Source organism: Mustela nivalis (assembly GCF_964662115.1).
Source record: "Mustela nivalis genome assembly, chromosome: 16".
Lineage (NCBI taxonomy): Eukaryota > Metazoa > Chordata > Mammalia > Carnivora > Mustelidae > Mustela > Mustela nivalis.
The window spans coordinates 66164733-66189066 of record NC_139035.1 but is presented as its reverse complement, the minus strand read 5'-3'; the positions used below and the strand labels follow the sequence as shown (position 1 = coordinate 66189066).

The 24334-nt window shown below is 43.1% G+C and overlaps 1 protein-coding gene across 23 annotated transcripts; it reads right to left on the bottom strand.

The window, feature by feature from the left end:
* Positions 1 to 839: 839 nt before the first annotated feature.
* FCRL3 (Fc receptor like 3) lies at positions 840 to 24093 on the bottom strand. Of its 23 annotated transcripts, none has more exons than XR_014304022.1 (16): positions 23797 to 24093; positions 23414 to 23508; positions 22459 to 22479; positions 21216 to 21458; positions 20487 to 20744; positions 19975 to 20259; positions 18903 to 19190; positions 18444 to 18722; positions 18045 to 18323; positions 17574 to 17741; positions 6329 to 6356; positions 5108 to 5226; positions 4836 to 4904; positions 3406 to 3437; positions 1494 to 3319; positions 840 to 1454 (listed from the first exon to the last, which is right to left on the bottom strand). XR_014304022.1 is itself a non-coding variant. In XM_082703156.1 (15 exons), exons 1-15 carry the CDS (start codon positions 23805 to 23807, stop codon positions 3194 to 3196), a joined length of 2301 nt encoding a protein of 766 aa, XP_082559282.1. In that variant the 5' UTR covers positions 23808 to 24093; the 3' UTR covers positions 840 to 3193. The 23 variants fall into 23 exon arrangements, 9 of the variants coding, with proteins under 9 accessions (XP_082559282.1, XP_082559277.1, XP_082559279.1 ...); XR_014304023.1 differs by having other exon boundaries at positions 840 to 1235; positions 1383 to 3319; positions 17574 to 17693; XR_014304024.1 differs by having other exon boundaries at positions 17574 to 17693.
* Positions 24094 to 24334: the final 241 nt, after the last annotated feature.

Genomic DNA, 24334 nt, shown 5'->3' with positions numbered 1-24334 from the left:
TGCCAAACATATATCTGACACAGGGATATATATCCTAAATACATAAATAACTCCAATAATTGGGTAAGAGATGAACAATTCAAATTAAAAAAGAAGCAAAAGAATGCTTATTCAGCAAATGGTGCTGGAACAAGTGGATATTCACAGGAAAAAAAAGAATACTTTCCCTATACATATATCAAAAAAAGGCACTTTGAATGGTGCATAGACCTGAATGTACATGTGAAAACTGTAAAAATTCTAGCAAAAAGTAGAAGAGAATATTTTTGACCTCATTGTATACTTTCTTAGATAGGAAACACAAGTAGGCTCATAAAATTAAAAAGTTGATAAATTGTACTTTTTCAAAACTAAAATCTTGTGCTCTTCAAAAAATATCATTAAGAAAATGAACAGCAAGCTACAGACATAGAGAAGATATTTACAACTTGTAAATCAGACCAGAATAAAAAACTAAAGATGCCAAACTCTTGCAGAAGTGGAAGGTGTGAACAGACCCTTCACAGAAGATATGCAGAGAGCCAATAAGGACATGAGAAGAGAATCAGCATCATGGATCAGCAGAGATATTAAAGCCATAGTGAGATCACACTACACTACAATACATACTCTTTGCAGTGGCTAAAGTTCAAGATTGCCAATGCTAAGTGTTGACAAGGGTGTGGAACTACTGTAGCTATCAGTCAGTGCTCGTGGGCATGTGACATGGTGCAGATGTTTTGGAAAAGAGTATCAAGCCTCTTCAAACCTTAAACATAAATCTACATGTGAGTCAGCAATTCTACTCCCAGGTATTTACAAAGGAGCCATGAAAACATGTCCACACAAACACTTGTATGTGAATTTTCATAGTAATTTTATTTCAATTAATGATAAATGAAACAATTTTAAATATCCATTTACAGATAGATGGATAATAAAAATATAGCACATCCAATGGAATATTATTTAGCAATAGAAAGGACTATGTTGTGGCTATTTGAAACAATGTGAATGAGTCTCAAATTCTTCTGCTTAGTGAGTGGCGCCAAGCACAAAAGAGTATATGCTGTATGGTGCTATTTACATAAAACTTTAGAAAATACACCCTAATCTATAGTGACAGAAAACATCTGGTGATGGCAGGAGATGGTGTGGAGGGAAAAATGTGTTCCTCAGGACAGGAGAACACTGGGGAATGAAGGAGATGTTTGGGATCTTGATTGTGGTGGTTTCTTATTTTCTTGGTTTCTTATCTGCCAAAACATGAAATGGTATACTTCAGATATATGTGATTTATTGTGTTTAAATTGTCCTTCCAGACATTTGTAAATATATAAATAAATATAATGTAAAGAAAGAAATTATAGTCATGTCTTAAATCTTGAGGTCTTAAATGTTACCTTCCTGACCAGCTGGAAACATGACGTCCTCTTGGATATTTTCCCAATTCTTCCTTAGCCTCTCCTTTGCTGCTGACGGGTGCTGTTTGCCCTGTTTGAGGACGTGGATACAGAGTTCTGGGAAGAGGGTCTGCACCCCATCAGAACTGTTCTGAGAACCAGAGAGCCCCATGCTGTCCCCATCTTTCACTGGCATCATGGACCTTGCCCACGTGAGAGGCTGCCATCCTGGTGTCTGACATGCCCTCCTGCAGAATGGCTCTTACTGGCCCTGGGATGCTGCCTTGATGCTGCTTCTCTCCCTTGGGGACTTTGCCTTTTGTCACCACTCTTTTAGATGGGTTTCCCACAGCTGGGACCTTGTGGCATGTCCCTCTCCCCCTATATGGCTCTATTCTTCCTGGAACCCAAAGTTGGGAGGCATTTGGGGCCAAATTTAAGCATAAACACAGATTACACCTGGATTTTTTGCCGTCTCTAAAGGCCAGGTGTACATTCTGGAGAACATTTTGTACCTGTTAATATGGAAACAGGACATAGAAGTCACTCTTTCATAACAAAAATAAATATTCCCTCTTTAGGAAGGACAACACTCCCCCACCCCCTCAGCCAATTAGCTTGCCAGCCAAGCTCATGAGGCTAAGATTAACACCTCAAATTGGATTAAGCTTTGCTGTATGTTGCACTTCCCCTTACCCAGGATTCTGACATTCACAGGGAAAGGAATAATCTTTGAAACACACTTTGTTCTTTTTATCTTGCTATTCCAAAGGTTTGCAAAGCCTTGCTGTGTTATTTACTTGAAGTCCTAAACAGGGCAGGTAGGTGTAAAATCAACGTTGTCCATGGCGTGTATCAGCCGAAGCACACCAGTCCTCAGTGAACGCACCAGCTGGCGACGGCCTATCGTTTTTACAGCGATTGAAAGTTCAGTCTCACCCCAGGTGACAAATCCCTTATTCACGTAAATAAAAGCCACTCCAAGCAACTCTGCCGCTTTTCTGGAGACCTAGGAACAGATGGCCTGCTTTTTAAATGCTTTCTCCCGTGGTGGACGCTTAGTTCTTGAATTATTTGGGAATCGGTGGGCAATGGGAGGGGTCTGTCCCGTGGGCCCACTGACTGCCTGCGTTGCTCCCTCCTCTGCTGGCTCAGGCCACGTGGGCTCCTAGAGACACGAGGCTTTGCCATCTGAGTCCTGAGAGTCACCGGCTCTCCTGGGCCTCCAGGGTTGGTGCTGATCCCTGGAGCCTCCAAATAGTGGGTGCTGAACAACCAAACCGTGGAGCTTGACTGCCCTAGGTATGGGAGAGTTTGATCTGGGGGAGAGGAAGACTGGTGATGGCCCCCAATTCTGAGCAGATTGGTGTGTGTCCTGTATCTGTAGTCATCCTCTTCATTAGTATCATCATCACCAGTCACTTACCACCTGTCCATCTAGAAGAGGAAACAAAGTGTTTCAATTGTTCATGCAGAAATGATGCGGTCAAAGCTTTCGGCACTCGGAGCACATGGTAGTGATAGCACTCTTGTGATCCTGGCTAGACCACTCGCCCTTCCTCCTTGTTCCATGGACATGGGAGGGGAAGGCCCACCTGCCAGCTTTCATGTGTCTCTACTGTGTAGAAATGCGGTGTTTACCGAAATGCTGCCCATTCTGTTCCCAGAGAACACGCAGACTCAGGCGCGGGGGGCGCGGGGACAGGGACCTTCACCCAGTCTGCTGGATGGAAGGAGAAGCATGCTTGTGGAGAACAGGGGGAAGGTATCAGATGCTCCCAGGGTCTTCGAGGGCCCCTCTGGGTAGGGGGCTAGTGGTCCAGAGCTGATGGTGCACATGGGAGATTCTCATAGTTTTCTGCAGGATCTTCATGGGCCTGCCCTGCAGTGTCTTCTGGTTGTGCCTTCTTCAACTCCGAATAGATGACTGCAGGTTCCTGGTGGAAATCCCACAAACAGTGAGCACCTAAGCACAGGTGAGGGAGGAGAGCTCTGCGAGAGGGAGGCGGAAAGCGTGACCCACCTCATTCCTCCGATGTGTCCTTGGTGAACGTGCTGTTGGATGGGAAGAGGGAAGACAGCATTAGTCTGTGGGTGACATATTCCAACTTACAACCCACTCACAACGCATTTCGAAATCTCCCTTCCGCAACTGGGCTCTTGATGGTTTGCTCTGTGGGGTTTTTCCACCCCCACACACTGATAAAGCCTTTCCCCTGCCCACCAAATGCCCAGAGTGACTCTCCTGATGATTTCCTTGTCTCTCCCCTGCTCATCGCCCCAGCCAAGCGGTCCCCCTGCTTCCATCCCGCCCCCGTTCAGGACCTCTGTGTGTGCACTGATTGGGAGAAAGTGGAACACAGGCTTTGCTTCACACGGGGAAAGTGGTGGAGGCTGGAGAGGGGGTTGGCATTCTAAGACTACAGAACAAATTCCCAACGAAGATCTGCGGTGAAGCAGTGTGTGTGTTTCTTCTCTTTCCAAGGGTCCTCTGGATCTCTTTCATTCATTTATTAGTAAGTATTCAGTAAACAATGACCTTCTATTAAGCTACAAGGACAGAGGAGCAACAAACAAACTCAGCCCGTGTACCCAAGGAGCCTATAATTTTTAAGAGGAACAATGGATGTGTAGATGTATGCAACAAGTAGGATGGGCGCCAGATGGAAATACGGAATGAGCTGTTGTTGCCAGAAGCTAACCCATCCTCCCAGGCTTGGACACAGGGAGGGCTGGGGGGACGTTTCATGGAGGCACCTGAACTGTGTCTTGACATGTGAGCAGGGGTCACTGGGTAAACCAGGTGGGGGAAGGGCATTTCAGGCCGATGAGACATATGATCGCCAGAGCATGCAACAGCCCAGTGTGAGCAGGAAGATGGGGAGGGTCAGCTTGGCTGGAGTGAGGCCAGAGCTCTGGGAGGGGCCGAAGAGCAGGGGGAAGCGAGGGTCCAGCTTTGGAAGGAAGGGTCACGAAGGCCGTGAATCCAAGCCTGGGTGTGATAGGCAGGGCCTCTCAGAGGGATCGTGCTGGAAACCGTGTCTGGGGGCCAGAGGAGGATGAGATTAGAAATCAGACCGTCTGGGAGAATTATGATCGTCTACTCATTAGGTTATGCGAGGCTGACACTAGCAATTAGCAGTCATGCATTCTTTTAAAACGTATTTGAAGAGACCCATAGTTTCCTAAGTACCACACTGGGTGCTACTGGTAAGTTCGTGGAAACACTAGTGTCTGTCCTCAGAGAGTCTGTGGGGTCCAGTGGCAGTGCACAAGGGTCCAAGGGAAGGGACACAGACATAGGGTGGCAGTGTGGGAGCAGATGATGCCTTCCTTCCGTGGCCCACTCATACTTGCGAGGCCTGGTCAGAGGCCCCTCGTGGATCCCCTCACACATGGCTGCCTCATCTCCCCACTACATGCATCTATACATACATCTGGAAGGCCTCTTACCTGGACTCCCCTTTGTTTGCTGGCTGCTCCAGATCTGGGAATACACCAGGTTGTCATCTCCAGGATTTACTGTGGGAGAGGAGATGATAGCTCGCTCCAGCCAAGAGCCCACGTTCTAGACTCTTCTAAGCTACTAAGTTCATCTTCTGTCTCAGACACGGTGCCAGGAGTGTCATTTTCAAGTTGAGTGTGACTCAGTCTTGGGCAGTTGCTCAATCTCCCCTCCCACCTTGGTTCATCCCTGGGGCCCTGGGCTACTTAGGAAGTCTCACCATTGCTGTACACTGGCTGCGGCTCCATCACGGCTGGTGGCTCAGAGTGGGGGGGCGTGTGCGGGTCTGTGGAGCAGGGTCCAGACCAGGAAGGCTCCTGATGCTCATTGGGACTGTAACTGGGACATACAGGGGGAGACACAGGGCGAGAAGGATTTGTGGATCACACCGAGTCTCAGGAAGACCAGTGTCCATGAGGAGCCCAGCGTGGTCCCTGTAAAGAGGCTGGTTCTGTTGGTTAAGAGTCAGACTCTTGATTTTGGTATCAGTCATAATCTTAGGGTCTTGAAATTGAGCCTTGTGTCAGGCTCGACGCTCAGTGTGGAACCTGCTTGGGATTCTCTCTCTGATCATTCCCTCCTTCTCCCTCTGCCCTCTCCCTGCTCGTGCTCACTCAAGCTCTTTCTCAAATAATAAGTAAATAAAATATTCTTTAAAATATCATGACTGCCTACCCTGAGTCTGCATGACTCTCTCAAGAGAACTCAGAAGGTGTGTGCAACGCGACGTGCGGCCCAAGACAGCGTGACAGTGAGGGACGACTGACACAAAGTCAGTGGGTCAAAGTGCAGAGTCTCAAGGTCTTTTCGGTAAACAGTTAGATCTGCCCAACTTCTTATTGTTCTCAAACACTTAAATGTTTAAACACTGATGCACAAAGACTTTCGCACCCCCCCTGGAACGTGACCTTCATCTTTTTTAAAAGGTCCCTTTCAATATTCCAGCTTTTATCACAATCATTTACCTTTCCTGTAAGATTCCCTGACAGATCTCTGGGAAAAGAGTGTTTTTTAACCCCCACTTCTGTTTTCTTCTGCAGTCAATACTGTGAATTGAACATTGCCAGCATTTAATAATTATGTCCCGAATGAGTGTGTGGTGGAGGAATGAGGTCTGAGGTGGAGCCCTGTGACAGAGGACGCCACTAGGGTGGGCGTGGTCAGCTCTCCACCAGGGCACATCTGAAGAAGTAGAGTGACAAGGAGAGCAAGTGACATGGGTATGCTGGGTATGCTGGGTATGCTGAGGTCTGAGTGAGTATTATTCAAAGATATGGCTGGAAGTGGCTTTCTGAATCACATGTTTGGATTTTGTAAGAATTTAAAATGTTAATAGGAAATCCAGTCAAGTATTTTTTAATGTACATATAACCCTGTGGCCCTGTCTTGTGGGTATGAATAGATCATGACAATATTCTCAGCATACGAAACGAGACCTCACCTGGGTGTTCCAGTGGCAGGAAGTCTTCCTGAAAAACAGAAGATCAGTGATCATGAGTGAGCTGTGTAGGTAGTGGGCTCCACATCAGAATGCCCTTTCTGGGAAATCAGATTCATTTTAGGTCTCAGCCATGGCATATCTTAGAGAACATCAGGCTCTACCCCGCCAATGGCATATTACTGATGAGGAGGGTGGGGTCTGGAAAGATGGTTGCCCAGAATCATACTTATTCAGTCAGTAAAAGCAGCATGCACTCTAAGGAGGTGTGGCTGAGTAGCACAAGAGGGACAACTTAGTACTTCACTCTGGGCCCAGTGCTTCCCCTCTTCCTCTTCTCTGCCCTGGCCACAGTCCCAGGAGATGGAGACCAGAGACAGAGTTCCTACACCATGTGAATAAATATGGCTCCCATAACCAGCTCGGATGTATCTGTACCTGTGGTCCTTGCGAACCCAATCAGCTGGGTACATACTGTTTTCTCAACACCCCTTCTCCTCTTCTCTTTCATCTGTCTGATTCCAACTGATCTTTCCTCCTCCAGGGCTTTCCCTGGGGCCAGCGAGCTCTAAAGTGACCTATCTACACATACATGGAAATCTGCAGTATTACAATCACCATACTGGATGGCAATTACCTATTTGTAGGTTTCCCTCCAACTCTCTCCATCATGAAAAAGGGTGTTACTTGAGGCTGCAACCTCGTCTCAATTATTTTTATTTGCCCAGTGGCTAGAATGTTGACAATATTCAGTAAAGTTTGGTTCAGCAACTGAACGCATTAAAGTATATACTTTGAGGACCAAAAAAAGGGGGGGGCACGTTAACAATTGTATAATAGGTGATTACAGGTAAACCTAATCTGGAAGGCTCCTTCACCAGCCTTGAAAATATGGCAGTTTTCTATCATCAGTGAGACACTGAAATCCTTTTGGCCTGCCCCAATGCAGGACTCCTCCTAGAGCCCACTACTGACCACTGCCTGTTTAACTGTGGCTCTGCATCTGTCTCACTGGGCTTAGACACCATGAAGTATTACCCCAAGTAAACATTCTCATCAAAAATTATTGATGTCTGCAAACCATGAATTAAACTAGAGTTGTGTGACAGCTCCTTAGAGAAATTGCGATTCGTATCAGTCAACAGCCACTGTCCTCCCTTGTGGGTGGGTGAGCTAAGTTCCAGGATGTGTCTGCAAGTCCGTTTATCTCTTCATTTGCAAAAGACAGAATAGACCCAGAAGGTGGTTATTTACATGACATAGGTTAATATCACTGAAGAGGTATGGGTTGGTCTGGCACTGAGCAGTTTACATGGATACCACCAAATTGGTAAGTAGTATTGTTATGACCACAAAGAAACTTAGTACTTCACTCTGGGCTCAGTGCTTGGAGAGTTTAATTTGCCTGCCAGATATCAAGTATCTGGCAAATTACATTACTGGAATTTTCATCTTGGCAGTTCAGTCACAGAGTTAATACAGTTACCACTCTCTTTGGTAATGGGTTGGATACACTCAGCCTGAAGGAGCAGACAGAATTCTCTTTTCAAAAAAAATGGAGTAAATACTTAGCAGTACAATTGATGGGTCACAGGGTAGCAACAAAACAGGGTTTTAGAGGGGAAGGTGGTGGGGTTGTTAGTCCCATGATGGGTATAAAAGAGGGCACGTGTTGCTTGCAGTATTGCGTGTTCTACAGAAACAGTGAATCATGGAACATTACATCAAAAACTAATGATGTACTATATGGTCACTAACATAACATAATTAAAAAAAAAAAAAAGAAAGACAGAAATAGTGGAAAGGGCTGAGCTCCTCCCTGAGCAGGCTGATGGACAATGAGAAGGAAGTTGGGAAGATTGTGAGATGAGGAAGTCGATACCCTCTGACTGGTAGACTGTCGGAGTTTCTTACTGAGTTTGCTGTTTAAAACAAGACTTCCTCTAGATTGAGAGGTCAGAACCACCTGGGTTTCTGTTCTCATGGATCACATAAAATGACTGTTGCTTATCTTGACTTCCCTGTGCCGGTTGCTGTATGGCTGAACAATCTATTTTTTGACCATTATTAACTTCATTGGCAAGGTCTTAATGTCTGCACTTCCAGTATGTTTTTAATTAGTAAGTGACTCAAATACAGGTGATAAAACAGAAAAGTAGTTTTGAAAGTAGGGGATGTGACCAGTCTTCCTTAAGTCACAAAGGTACAGTGGAGAGAGTATGGAGTCAAAGGTTAGGAAGAACCCCAAGTAAGCCCCAACTCTGACTCTTAATAGATACACGAGTTTGGAAAGATAACTTATGAAATATCTCCATTTTTTCATCTCTAATATGGCGATAATAATATTGACTGAATTGAACTGAGATGTAGTTATTGAATAACTGGGAATAGACAAACTACAAAATCGCATATAATAGGCTTTAAATGAGTGATACATTTTATGATGAGTACCATAAAGCTTAGTGATCTTATTCCTTTCATATATATTTTAAAAAATGATATGTGGACTTAATTTACATGTAATGTTATTTAAGAAAATACTAAATAGCTTTAAAATATCAGTCATACGATTCTCAAGGTTCTAGCCAGGCATGAAAAAGGCATGGAAGATATTAGAGAAACCCTCTTGGGAGATATAAAAGCCCTTTCTGGAGAAATAAAAGTACTAAAATATAACCAAGTTGAAATTAAAAAAGCTATTAATGAGGTGCAATAAAAAATGGAGGCTCTCACTGCTAGGATAAATGAGGCAGAAGAAAGAATTAGGAATATAGAAGACCAAAAGTCAGAGAAAAAAGAAGCCGAGCAAAAGAGGGACAAACAGCTACTGGACTACAAGGGGAGAATTCCAGAGATAAGTGACACCATAAGACAAAGCAACATTAGAATAATTGGGATTCCAGAAGAAGAAGAAAGAGAGAGGGGAGCACAAGGTATATTGGAGAGAATTATTGGAGAGAATTTCCCTAATATGGCAAAGGGAACAGGCATCAAAATTCAGGAGGTGCAGAGAACCCCCCTCAAAATCAACAAGAATAGGTCCACACCCCGTCACCTAATAGTAAAATTTACAAGTCTTAGTGACAAAGAGAAAATCCTGAAAGGAGCCCGAGAAACGAAGTCTGTAACATACAATGGTAAGAATATTAGATTGGCAGCAGACTTATCCACAGAGACCTGGCAGGTCAGAAAGAGCTGGCATGATATATTCAGAGCACTAAATGAGAAAAACATGCAGCCAAGAATACTATATCCAGCTAGGCTATCATTGAAAATAGAAGGAGAGATAAAAAGCTTCCAGGACAAACAAAAACTGAAAGAATTTGGAAACACCAAACTAGTTCTACTGGAAATATTGAAAGGGGTCCTCTAAGCAAAGAGAGACCCTAAAAGTAGTAGATCAGAAAGGAACTGAGACAATATACAGTAAAAGTCACCTTACAGGCAATACAATGGCACTCAATTCATATCTCTTGATAGTTATCCTAAATGTTAATGGGCTAAATGCCCCAATCAAAACACACAGGGTATCAGAATGAATAAAAAAACAAAACCCATCCATATGTTGCCTACAAGAAACTCATTTTAGACCCGAAGACACCTCCAGATTTAAAGTGAGGGGGTGGAAAACAATTTATCATGCTAATGGACATCAGAAGAAAGCAGGAGTGGCAATCCTTATATCAGATCAATTAGATTTTAAGCCAAAGACTATAATAAGAGATGAGGAAGGACACTATGTCATACTCAAAGGATCTGTCCAACAAGAAGATCTAACAATTTTAAATATCTATGCCCCTAACGTGGGAGCAGCCAACTGCATAAACCAATTAATAACAAAATCAAAGAGATACATCACCTTAATACAATAATAGTAGGGGACTTTAACACTTCCCTCACTGAAATGGACAGATTATCCAAGCAAAAGATCAACGGAAATAAAGGCCTTAAATGACACCCTGGACCAGATGGACATCACAGATATATTCAGAACATTTCATCCCAAAGCAACAGAATACATATTCTTCTCCAGTGCACATGGAACTTCCTGCTCCTAAATCAGGTCTCAACCAGTATCAAAAGATTGGTATCACTCCCTGCATACTTTCAGACCATAATGCTCTGAAGCTAGAACTCAATCACAAGAGGAAATTTGGAAAGACCCCAAATACATGGAGACTAAACAGAATCCTTTTAAAGAATGAATGGGTCAACCAGGAAATTAAAGAAGAATTGAAAAAATTCATGGAAACAAATGATAATGAAAACACAACGGTTCAAAATCTGTGGGACACAGCAAAGGCAGTCCTGAGAGGAAAATATATAGTGGTACAAGCCTTTCTCAAGAAACAAGAAAGGTCTCAAGTACATAACCTAACCCTACACTTAAAGGGGCTGGAGAAAGAACAAGAAAGAAACCCTAAACCCAGCAGGAGAAGAGAAATCATAAAGATCAGAGCAGAAATCAATGATATAGAAACCAAACAAACAACAACAACAACAACAACAACAAAACAAAACCAAAAAACCAATAGAGCAAATCAATGAAACTAGGAGCTGGTTCTTTGAAAGAATAAATAAGATTGATAAACCCCTGGCCAGACTTATCAAAAAGAAAAGACAAAGGACCAGGACCCAAATAAATAAAATCATGAATGAAATAAGAGATATCACAACTAACACCAAACAAATACAAACAATTATAAGAACATACTATGAGCAACTCTATGCAAACAAATTTGACAATCTGGAAGAAATGGATGCATTCCTAGAGACATATAAACTACCACAACTGAGCCAGGAAGAAATAGAAAACCTGAACAGACCTATAACCAGTAAGGAGATTGAAACAGTCATCAAAAATCTCCAAACAAACAAAAGCCCAGGGCCAGACGGCCTCCCAGGGGAATTCTACCAAACATTTAAAGAAGAACTAATTCCTATTCTCCTGAAACTGTTCCAAAAAATAGAAATGGAAGGAAAACTTCCAAACTCATTTTATGAGGCCAGCATCACCTTGATCCCCAAACCAGACAAGGATCCCATCAAAAACGAGAACTACAGACCAATATCCTTGATGAACACAGATGTGAAAATTCTCACCAAAATACTAGCCAATAGGATTCAACAGTATATTAAAAGGATTATTCACCATGACCAAGTGGGATTTATTCCAGGGCTGCAAGGTTGGTTCAACATCTGCAAATCAATCAATGTGATTCAATACACTAATAAAAGAAAGAACAAGAACCATATGATACTCTCATTAGATGCTGAAAAAGCATTTGACAAAGTACAGCATCCCTTCCTGATCAAAACTCTTCAAAGTATAGGGATAAAGGGCGCATACCTCAATATTATCAAAGCCATCTATGGAAAACCCACCACAAATATCATCCTCAATGGAGAAAAACTGAAAGCTTTTCCACTAAGGTCAGGAACATGGCAGGGATGTCCATTATCACCACTGCTATTCAACATAGTACTAGAAGCCCTAGCCTCAGCAATCAGACAACAAAAGGAAATTAAAGGCATCCAAATCGGCAAAGAAGAAGCCAAACTATCACTCTTCACAGATATGATACTATATGTGGAAAACCCAAAAGACTCCACTCCAAAACTGCTAGGACTTGTACAGGAATTCAGTAAAGTGTCAGGATATAATATCAATGCACAGAAATCAGTTGCATTTCTCTACACCAAAAACAAGACAGAAGAAAGAGAAATTAAGGAGTCAATCTCATTTATAATTGAACCCAAAACTATAAGATACCTAGGAATAAACCTAACCAAAGAGGCTAAGAATCTATACTCAGAAAACTATAAAGTACTCATGAAAGAAATTGAGGAAGACACAAAGAAATGGAAAAATGTTCCATGCTCCTGGACTGGAAGAACAAATATTTTGAAAATGTCTATGCTACCTAAAGCAATCTACACATTTAATGCAATTCCTATCAAAATACCATCCACTTTTTTCAAAGAAATGGAACAAATAATCCTAAAATTTATATGGAACCACAAAAGAACTCAAATAGCCAAAGGAATATTGGAAAAGAAAGCCAAAGTTGGTGGAATCACAATTCCGGACTTCAAGCTCTATTACAAAGCTGTCATCATCAAGACAGCATGGTACTGGCACAAAAACAGACACAGAGATCAATGGAACAGAATAGAGAGCACAGAAATAGACCCTCAACTCTATGGTCAACTAATCTTTGAGAAAGCAGGAAAGAATGTCCAATGGAAAAAAGACAGCCTCTTCAATAAATGGTGTTGGGAAAATTGGACAGCCACATGCAGAAATATGAAATTGGATCATTTCCTTACACCACACATGAAAATAGACTCAAAATGGATGAAGGACCTCAACGTGAGAAAGGAATCCATCAAAATCCTTGAGGAGAACACAGGCAGCAACATCTTCAACCTCAGTCGCAGCAACATCTTTCTAGGAACATTGCCAAAGGTAAGGGAAGCCAGGGCCAAAATGAACTATTGGGATTTCATCAAGATCAAAATCTTTTTCACAGCAAAGGAAACAGTTAACAAAACCAAAAGACAACCAACAGAATGGGAGAAGATATTTGCAAACGACCTATCAGATAAAGGGCTAGTGTCCAAAATCTATAAAGAAGTTATCAAACTCAACACCCAAAGAACAAATAATCCAATCAAGAAATGGGAAGAGGACATGAACAGACATTTCTGCAAAGAAGACATCCAGGTAGGCAACAGACACATGAAAAAGTGCTCCATATCACTCGGCATCCGGGAAATACAAATCAAAACCACAATGAGGTATCACCTCACACCAGTCAGAATAGCTAAAATTAACAAGTCAGGAAATGACAGATGCTGGCGAGGATGCAGAGAAAGGGGAACTCTCCTACACTGTTGGTGGGAATGCAAGCTGGTGCGACCACTCTGGAAAACAGCATGGAAGTTCCTCAAGATGTTGAAGATAGAACTGCCCTATGATCCAGCAATTGCACTACTGCGTATTTACCATAAAGATACAAACGTAGGGATCCGAAGGGTCATGTGCACCCGAATGTTTATAGCAGCAATGTCTACAATAGCCAAACTATGGAAAGAACCTAGATGTACATCAACAGATGAATGGATAAAGAAGATGTGGTATATATACACAATGGAATACTATGCAGCCATCAAAAGAAATGAAATCTTGCCATTTGTGATGATGTGGATGGAACTAGAGGGTATCATGCTTAGTGAAATAAGTCAATCAGAGAAAGACAACTATCATATGATCTCCCTGATATGAGGAAGTGGATATGCAACATGGGGAGTTAAGGGGGTAGGAGAAGAATAAATGAAAACAAGATGGGATTGGGAGGGAGACAAATCATAAGTGAATCTTCATCTCACAAAACAAACTGAGGGTTGCTCTGGGGAGCAGGGTTGGGAGAGGAGGTAGGGTTTTGGACATTGGGGAGGGTATGTGCTATGGTGAGTGCTGTGAAGAGTGTGAACCTGGCGATTCACAGACCTGTACCCCTGGGGATAAAAATATATTATACATTTATAAAAAATAAAAAATTAAAAAAGTTAATAAAACAATGAACTAATAAAAAAAATCAGTTATAAAACGTTGGTGCCATTTTTCATGCAAAGAAATAGGACAGAGGCTCATTGATTGACCTGAAGACAAAAGAGTAAGGAGAAAATGCTTGATCAGCATCACTAAGAAAAATATATGTAAGTTTTTTCATTACATTGAGATCCAAATATTCTTTTTATTTCTTTGTTTGCTTGCTTGATTTTCAGTATAAGGCCTAAGAAAGGGAGAACAAAAGCATTTGGCCTGACAGAAAAGGAAGTGTCATGTTATGCCAAGTGAGAGATAGACAGAAAGAAAAGCTTTAGTAATTCCAAAATATAAAGTAGTGAAACCTTACAGGCACCCAAGACACTGAATTAAAAAGTCCATTATTTCAAGAATCCCTGATCCATGAAAAACAGTTAGAGAGGAAAAAAAATGCAGTCACAGAAGAACAAAGGATGATAGTGTATTTCTTGTCAGAAACAATGCACACAAGAAGATAGTAAAGCAGTATCTTTAAAATATGTAAAGAAGAAAAAATTTCTACCTATAATCCTATAACAGCAAAGGCATCTTTCACAATGAATGCAAAACAGAGACTTTTACAGACTATATAAAACCTGAAATAATTCATCAGCAGCAGACCCATCTATTAGAAATGTTAAAAGAAATCTTTGGGGCAGAAAGAAGGTAATACCAGATGGAATTTGAAGATACAAAAAGAAATAAAGGAAATCAGAAGTGGTAACTACTTAAGTAAGTATGCAAAATTCTTAAATTATACGTAAGTCTCTTAAATTATACTTAATAACTAACAGGTAAGTGACTGTATACAAAAGTAATATCACTGTAGCTAGGAGGGAAGAAATGGAGTGCAGAGTGGAATATCCTTTTTTTAAAAAATTTCACTTATTTCTTTATTTATTTACTCATTTAGAGAGAAAGCAAGTGGGAGGAGAGTCAGAGGGAGAGGGAGAAAGAATCTAATGAAGACTCTGCAGCTCAGTGTGGAGCCCAATGGGAGGCTTGATCCCATGACCCTGAGATCATGGCTTGAGCCAAAATCAAGAGCTGGATGCTTAACTGACCAAGCCACCCAGACGCCCTATAATAGTAATATTCTTTTTTAAAAAAAGATTTTATTTATTTATTTGATATATATATAGAGAGATATCACAAGTAGGCAGAGAGGCAGGCAGAGAGAGAGGGGGAAGCAGGCTCCCCGCTGAGCAGAGAGCCCAATGCAGGGCTCAATCCCAGGACCCTGAGACCATGACCTGAGCCGAAGGCAGAGTCTTTAATCCACTGAGCCACCCAGGTGCCCCAGTAGTATTCTTACACTATATATGAAGTAACTGAATGCACCTGAAGATAGACTGTGGTAATTTAACTATCTATATTAGAAATGCTAAAACAACCAGAGAAGTAAACAAAACAAAGAATTATATACCTAGTATGCCAACAGAGGGAAAAATGGAATCATAAAAAATACTCAGTTGGTCTAAAAGAAGGTAGGAAAAAAGGAAAAGGTAAACAAAGAACAGATGGAACAAATAGAAAATAAATAGCAAAATAATAGACTTTAAATCTAATCTTATCATCACATTAATATAAACGATCTAAATACCTTAGTTAAAAGATAGAGACTGTCATATTGGATAACAAGCAACAATTAATTATATGCTATGCATTTATAAAAAAGATGCCTTAAATATAAGGGCCTATATAGGTTACAAGTGAAAAGATGGATAAAGAAATACCATGTTAGGGGAACCTGGGTTGCTCCATTGGTTAAGCATCTGCCTTCAGCTCTGATCACAATCCTGGAGTCCCAGAATCGAGTCCTCATCAGTCTCCTCACCCAGTGGGGAGTCTGCTTCTCCCTCTGACCCTCCCGCCTCTCCTGCTATCTCTCTCACCCTCTTTCTCAAATAAATAAATAAAATATTTTTTAAAAAAGAATACATGTTAACAGTACTTTATTAATACATTAATATCAAAGAGTACTTCAGAGTAAATGACACTAACAGGGATAAAAATATCATTTCACGAGGATAAGCTGATCATTTTACCAAAAACACAAACCATTACAAACATTTATGCACCTAATAAAAGAGCTTCAAAATACCAAAGGCAAAACTTGATGGAATTGTAAGAAGAGATGGCTAAATCCATAGTTAGCGTTGGCGATTTCGATACCCCTCTTTCAATAGTTGATAGATCAAGTAGAAAATCATTACAGATATAATAGACTTTAGCAACACGACCAGTCAAGCTCACCAGAAGACCTATATTCTGAGAAATGTGAAATGTACTTCAGGCAGAAAGAAAATGATACCATATGGAAATATGGAGACACAAAAAGGAATGACAAATACTAGAAGTGGTAATTAAATGGGTGTTACCTTGACATCAAGTCTGATAAAGATATAATAAGAAAATAAGTCTACCAAGCAGTATCCCTCATGAATGTAGTTGTAAACATTCTTAACAAAATTTTACCACATCAAATTCAACAGTCATGATCAAGTGACGTTGACCTCAAAAATGCAAGGTTGTTTTGACATTCAATATTCAAAATCCGTATCAATCGACTAGAAAAGAGAATCATATGATCATCTCAATCAATGTAGAAAAAACATTTGACAAAGATTTTCCTTATAAAAATCCTCAGCAAATTACAAATAGTAGGGACTTCCTTGGCCTAATAGAGAGCATCTACCAAAAAATCCAAAGCTAACATTACCATATTAAATGACGAGAGACAAATACTTTCCCCTAATATGAGCAACAAGACCTGCTATGCTGATATGCTATATGTGCTCTCACCACTTGTATTCAACATTGTACAGGAGGTTCTAGCCAGGGCAATAAGGCAAGAAAAAGAAATAAAAGTAACTCAGATGGGAAAGGAAGGAGCGGGGCTATCTTTTTTTTCAGATGACAGAATCACCTACGTAAAAAATCTGATGGAATCTATAAGAGAGACTGGAACTAATAAATATGTATATAGCAAGGGTGCAAGATATAAGATAAGCATAAAAAATAAATTGTATTTCTATGTACTTGAAATGATAAAAAACTGAAATTTTAATTTCTTTTTTTAAAATTTCTTTTCAGCGTAACAGAATTCATTGTTTATGCACCACACCCAGTGCTCCATGCAATACGTGCCCTCCATAATGCCCACCACTTGGCTCCCCCAACCTCCCACCCCTCCCCTTCAAAACCCTCAGATTGCTTTTCAGAGTCCATTTCATTTCATTCTCAGCATCCATATTAATTTTCCAAATTTCACAATATTTGACTGGCACCCAAATATATTTCAGAATGTATGGTTTGCACCATGGCTATTACCCATCTTTTGTTGTTACAAATGAAAGACTTTTTAATATTATTCCTTTTGTTCTCAGTAAGCTTTGAACTGGGGGTGGATTGGCAAAGAAACACCTTTCTAATTTTTAATTAGAAGCAAAACTCTGCTACCTAGTTTAAATCTCAAATTAAACACATGGAGTGACAACTTGCCTTTTTGTCACTGTTGCCTACAGGTGCCAGTGAGTAGAACTGAGGGTTTACTATTTGGAAGAGAATAATCATCTTAAGAGAATGCACTACACAAGTTCAAATTATGATAGCAATGGCAAAAGTCACATCAGAGGGTAACACATAGACACGCACCTGATTTCCTTTGGGTCCTGAAGTAACTCACCAAATAAGCAGTAGCAGCAAGGCCGGACACACTTAGCAGGCACCCAATGAAGCCCACAGTGATATGGATTACTTTGCTTGTGGAAAGCCCTAAATGGGAAGACCTGTATTTGAGTTCTGGTGGCAAGTCTTTTTGACCTAGACAACATGTAGGTGGGGAATAGAGATCTATCAGGACAGTTTTCTTCCAGGTTCTAATTCCTCCATTTGAATTATCTCCACTATAATTGGTAATTTTCAAAATAATGGCCCATGGTTGTTAGCATCTAAGATTGAAATCTATTCCCTTTCTTTCCCCCATGAAATCAACACAATCTCTGGAAGCCCCAAGCCTTTGTGTGCATGTTCAAAAACTCTTTGATGGTAGAATTTGCACAGTCTGTAGGAAAAATATTTTATTGATCTTAACTGTAATCTGAAACTCAGGTACCTCCAACATACCTGTGAAGTTGAGTGTCACCATGTAACTTCTCTGGACCCCCAGGCCATTGTCAGCCCCACAGGAGTAGTTTCCAGAATGTTCTGTGGTCAGAGAGAGATTAAAAGATGCTCCTCCTCCAGAGGGCGCCGATGTGTTCCCCAGGATGACATCTTCATGATAAAACCAGTATAAGATTGGGGGAGAGCCTCTCTGGACCTCACAGCGAAGTTCTAACAAATCTCCCACCACAGCCTGGGGCCCGGCAGGGTTGAAGGTGAGGACAGGGCGAGACACTGGAACTGAAGGAGGAAACATAGTTCATTGGCAGTTTTAATTGAGAATGTATACCAGATAATAAAGGAAACATCCAGCATAATTTAGTAGTAGGAATATAGACCTGGGATCAAGACAAGCCCTACCTGTGACACTGAGCGTCACTGCCTCGCTGCGCTGGGCCCTCAGGCTGTTGTCAGCTTCACAGGCATAGTTTCCAGAATGTTCTGCTGTCAGAGAGAGGTTGAAGGAGGCTCCTCCTCCAGAGGGGGCCGAATTGGTCCCCAGGATGACGTCCTCATGGTAATACCGGTACAGGATCGGGGGAGAGCCCCTCTGGGCCTCACAGCGAAGCTCCACCACGTCCCCCACCACGGCCAGGGCTCTGGGTGTCTTGACAGTGAGGATGGGGTGGGACGCTGGAACTGAGTGAGACAGGAGCTGTCAGAGAGGGTCTCACCTTACCTTCCATCTTTGCCATTCCTTGGTTGGCATTTAAATCTTCACACCTCTTTTCCTTGCCTTCTTCAGAAGATCCTTCTGGCTGACAAAGAAACTAAACCTTGGCTTGGGAACAAGGTTGAGTGAAAAAGCGAGGAACTTACTTCTTGGTGTGACTCTGATCCGTTTACTGAGGATGGGGCCTTGAATATTGTCGGCTGAGCAGTAGTACCTCCCAGCGTCCTGCTCCCTCACTGCGGCTATCCGCAACTCTGCTGACAGGGCACGCACCATCTTCCTGCCCAAACTTCTCTCCGTGCCCTCCCGGTGCCAGGAAAATGCGATAGTCCCTGTACCCTTGGCTACTGAGCAGATAAGGACCATATCTCCTCCTTCAATCAGCTGGTCCCCAGGGGGCTGGATCTCTAGATTCACATCAGACACAGGGATCCCTAGGAGGACAGAGGAGAATTTGAGAAGGTCTCAAAGGCAGGTGCTACAGGGCCAAGGAGAAGGCTGGTGTTGCCACGTATAAGCCAATAGCAACAGGTACAGTAGGCAGGGGTCCAAAGTGGGAGATAGGGAATTGTACATTATTATGAAGGGAACATTACCTGTCCCCACACACAACAATTTCTGTCCTCGGGTAATGTCTATCTTCTTTTAAACCTAACATTGACCACAGTCAAATTTTACGGACCTTTATCTCTAAGGCACCTCTGTTGCATCAATGGACCATAAAGAAAGAGAACAGGGAAGGTTCTTTGTATCCTGAAGTGACTTGATTCAGAACCCAAACCCCTCTCCATCCTCCAAGCCTCCTCCAGTCTCAGCACCACCTCCCCACCTTCTTCTTTATTTCAGTTTGTGTTTATCTTTCTCTTTTCTGATTATTTTGGAACAACTTTTGATTGACACATGGACACCCCAAAGGGCCTCTACAGACAGACTGCATGTGGTCTTTGGTGCTTCTTGTTAACTGTTCACCCACTATAGAATGTACCCTGTATGTCTTTGTGGCCCTCACAGGTTAGACACCCAGCAAGTGATCAATAATGATTATTACCTAACTTAGATGGAAGAGAATGTTATAGGGAAGTTAGGCCAATGTTGAACCTAAGAGAAAGGGATAGTGGGATGGCTGGTAGCTCCTCTCTGCCATGTTCACTATCTCAGGGAGCAAGAGAGGTAATTCTCTGCTCTCTGCCCCCTCCCCTCTGCCCCACAGACACTCACGCTGTACATGTATCTGGGATCGCAGGCTTTGTTTAATGATATGGGGAGTCGCTGTCTTTGCCTGGCACCAGTAGGACTCTGAGTCTTCACTCCACATGGTGGGGATCTGGAGCTCTGAGGAGTTGCTCCAACCAGGTTCCAGGACCTTATCTTCTTTGAAGAAACAGAACCGAAGCCAAATGTATGACCTTGGTGGAGGGAGCCAGGTCTCACATTTCAGGTTCACTGGGTTTCCCTCAGTGGGCTGGGAAGGTCTGGCTCTCAACACAGGTTGTGGAAACAGCTCTATAGAGAAGCACAAAAACAGTTCCCAGGGCAGTGAGACTCCGAGCTCCTAGAGAGGGACACCTGTGTTCTCAGCACAATGTCAGAAGGTGGGGACCCATGGAGATGGAACCACCTCTCACCTCCTTCCCATGGATGCTCAGAAGAGGCCTCTCATGAAGGCCCCTCTTTGATCCCCACACAGTTTCTCTGTCAAGACCTATTACCCACAGGAGTATAGCCATTACCTTGAACTTGGATCTTTAAAGCTTTTGAAGTTTCTGTCCATGAGCCCCAATAAGATTCCCTAGAAGCAGTACAATGATATTCGTTATTGTCCATGGAGACTGAATGTATTGTGACCTCTGACTGAGATTGACGTCTCATTTCTTCTTTATTTTTGTAGAAAGTCTCTTCATAAGTTTTTTTTTCTTTCTTCCCCAGGCATCTCAGAGTTACATCATCTCCTTCAAAGACAGGGTGTGAGGCCTGGAGGATCAGCCAGTCTGCAAAGAGTGAACAAACATACTCCATCTGTTTCTTTCTTCAAACTCTCTCTTCTGCCCTTGAGGGAAGAGCTATGGCCCTGCACACATTGGTGAATGTCCTCCACCACCATTTCCATGTGGCCCCACTACTAATGCTCTCTTGCCCTAGATAGTGAACTGCTTTTCAGAAAATGTACTTAAGAGATCCTCATATGTATCATTAAAAGAGCAATTTTCTACCATATCTTCCTTTAGACCCAAGTCCCTTCTTGCCTGGTGGCTTCTGGGTTCCTGACATGTCTCTGGGTGGAGGAGATGGACAGTGTGCTGTCCTCCACAGCCCTATCTCCTCATTCTCCCAACTAGGATCAAATTCATCAAATAGCCTCATGTCTGCTTACAACACTGTCTGTGTTCCCTGGGTTCACCCAGCCTTCAGACATGTGCCCAGCAGCTTGATTTCAGAGACTCGCCCCTTTCTTTCCTCACCAGATAAAAATTCCACACGCACAGGGTCACTTAAGGAAGATCTTGGGGTCTTGCATGTGTAATATCCAGACTTGTCTATTTGGATTGTTCCAGGTCTACTTCCCAAGGAAATCCCATTGTTATACCAAGATACATATCCCTGGACCCAAGAATCGTCATCCTTGCAGGTGAGTTTCACTTTTTCTCCCTTGAAGGTTCTGGACCATGGAGGTTCAAGGAGAAGAAAAGCTTTTGGAAGTGTTCCTAAACAGAAAAGAGAAAGGTGCAGGCAGGTGAAGGTGAATGGGAGGTAGGCTGAACCCAGGGGAGGTCCCAAACTGCTGGTGGCCGATTCCCATGGGGGAAGGAGCAGATACAAATGGGGGACATGCCTGGGCAGAACCTGCTCTTCCTCACCCTTTTCATAGGCCAAAAGTGGGCCGGTGGGTGCCATAAGGGAGAGGTCTCAGGTCCCTGAGGTGGGTTCTGAAAAGCTTGGGAGATGGAATGTGTAGCTGGGCACGCACTATGAGGGCCTCTGAAGGTGGCTGATTCTAAAATGTTCTTGTCCTGTGCATTCCTGTCAAGGTACAGGTGGGCCTGGGATGTAGTCTCTAGACTCTGAACAATCACTTCCTACTTGGTTGCTCATAGGTAATGGACAACATATTTTTTCCTGCTTTCAATATTTTTAAACTTTGTTTGACTTGAGATTCTATGGAGAAGGCATCTTTTGTCTACACTCTAAGTCAGACACAATAAAAGATGAAGGGACATAAAGAATTTGAATGGAGAGGCATGGGCTGCTTGAGAAATCCCCTTTGTACACAAAATTGCAAATGACAAATGGGACCCGAAATGGAAGCAGGACAGCAGCATGAGCTCCCTTCGGAGTGTATGAAGATTCGGGTGCAGCACTTCCTCTGTGAATAGGAGCTGCTTTTCTGTCCTTTGATGGTGGCTCTAGCTTGAACATACGGGTGTGGAGGATGGTCCTCAGGGGAAAAAAGGAGACAGATGGAAGGTTCTGGACATTAGCCTCCTGCCTCTGCAAATGCTTCCTTGCCCTGCACTGATGGGGAAAGGACTGAAGGCTGCAGAGATCACAGGAGGCTCTGCTCACTGGCCATGGTGACAGGTGTGACCCCAGAGTGGCAGCACCACTCATTCTGGCACAACCTCAGCCCCCATTTACAGGGACAGGCATGCTGGCTGGAAGAACCAATGCCCAGAGAGCAGGAGGGAGAGGGAAAGGAAGACTGACCTGATTGCTCTCGTCCGGGAGCTGTGAGAGAGCCAAAGGTTAAAGGTTAGCATGAGGTGACACGGTTCCAACCCTTGGTTAGACTCTGAGAAACTCCCAGCGACCCAGCCACAGCCCCTTCTTGGGCTTTCCCTCCCATTTATTTCTGCATATTCCGTACCTCCCATGGCCCCCAAACAAAAATGCAGCCTCTGATTTCTGTGATGAGCGTGAATGGCTCGTATCCACACCCCTGGCCTCCTTGCTCTGCTCGCAGTAGCTCATGCTCTCTTCTCTGGCCTGAACTGGGCAGAGCAGAGGCAGAGAAGGGCTTGGAGAAATGCTTTATCTCCCCCTTCCTCCTCACTTCTTGGGCACTGTTCCGCCTACTTTTCCTTTCTTTTATTTATTTATTTTTTTAAGATTTTGTTTATTTGAGCGTGAGAACAAGAGAGAGCACAAGCAGGGGGAAAGACAGAGGGGGAGAGAAGCAGATTCCCCGCTGAGCAGAAAGCCGGATGTGGGCTTGACCCCAGGACCTCGGGATCAAGACCTGAGCCAAAGGCAGAAGCTTAACGACTGAGCCACCTGGGCATCCCTCCCCCTACTTTTTCACTCTCTGGTTAAATATTGGCTTAAAATGTTAGGAAGGAGCCATGTTGCTCCGCAGACCTTCCTCCCCTCACCCGTGTGGGCAGTAACTGTTTCTCGGGGCGTTTAGAGGTGTGGTTTCGCAGAGAGAAAAATCCAAGCTTCCTATGAGGTGAGAAAGGAAACGGGCAGGAAGCCAAGGTGCCACAAAGGATGGCCAGGTCTCCGGAGTCTTTCGGTTTCCTGGAAACCCAGCTCTGTTCATTTTCCACCTCTTGCTACGTGTCTGAAGCCCAAGGGGAAGCGGAGATAGAAGCCCCCTGGCTTTCCCTCCACCTGCTGACATTAAGACTCGGGCCCCTGTCCCAGTCTGACCCCTACTCACCCAGGATCAGCAGCAGCAGCCACAGAAGCACAGGGACCTGGTCCGGCCGATGGCAGGGAAAGCCCATCTTACCAGAAGCCAGGCTTCTCTCCCGTCTGTGAAGGACGGCCAGAGAGTAGTACTCAGATAAGGCCCACAGAATTAGAAAAAGGAAGTAAAATAATCAGGTCTTGCTGGTGTTCTCAAAACGTGAATGTGGCTACTTTCCTACATGGCCCTTGTCTTTCGGGCTGGTAGCTGTGCCATTTCCGATGTTGGTGGCCACCTTCTGGTGGTCCACGTCTGCCAGGACGTGCCTGGGTTCTCAGAAAATGCCAAGCTGTGCATTTGCTAGTATGCAAATAACATTTTCTTCATTTCTCAAATGGAAACCGCTTCCTTACCTTAAATTCATACAAGCTTCGGTGTCACATGAGGTCCTAGTACAGACACACTTGGTCAGTCTGGTGTCAAAGTGTGTTTTATGATGGGAGCTCCACAAAGTCAAAGGGTTAAAGCAGATGTAAAACCTTTTGAGCTTTATATAAGCTGGGCTGAAGTTGCTGAAGAGGAAGGTAAGAGAAGTTTGCAGAATGACTCAGCTGGTAGAGCATGCGACTCTCAATCTCAGGGACATGAGTTGCAGCTCCACGTTTGGTGCTGAGGCTACTTAAAAAACAAAAACAAAAACAAAAACAAATCTCACAAAACAAACTGAGGGTTGCTGGGGGGAGGGGGTTTGGGAGAAGGGGGTGGGATTATGGACATTGGGGAGGGTATGTGCTTTGGTGAGTGCTGTGAAGTGTGTAAACCTGGTGATTCACAGACCTGTACCCCTGGGGATAAAAATATATGTTTATAAAAAATTAAAAAAAACAAAAAAAAAAACCAAAAAAAAACCAAAAAACAAAAACAAAAACAAAAACACATCCCTCTGCAGTT

What these genes read in the sequence shown, in the direction of transcription:
- FCRL3 (XM_082703156.1), bottom strand. An exon ending in GCGTGTGGAATTTTTATCTG is followed by an intron (nt 20,745 to 21,215) that starts GTGAGGAAAGAA and finishes CACTCTTTGCAG; the next exon opens with ACTGGCTGATCCTCCAGGCC. An exon ending in GGACACATCGGAGGAATGAG is followed by an intron (nt 3,320 to 3,405) that starts GTGGGTCACGCT and finishes GATTTCCACCAG; the next exon opens with GAACCTGCAGTCATCTATTC.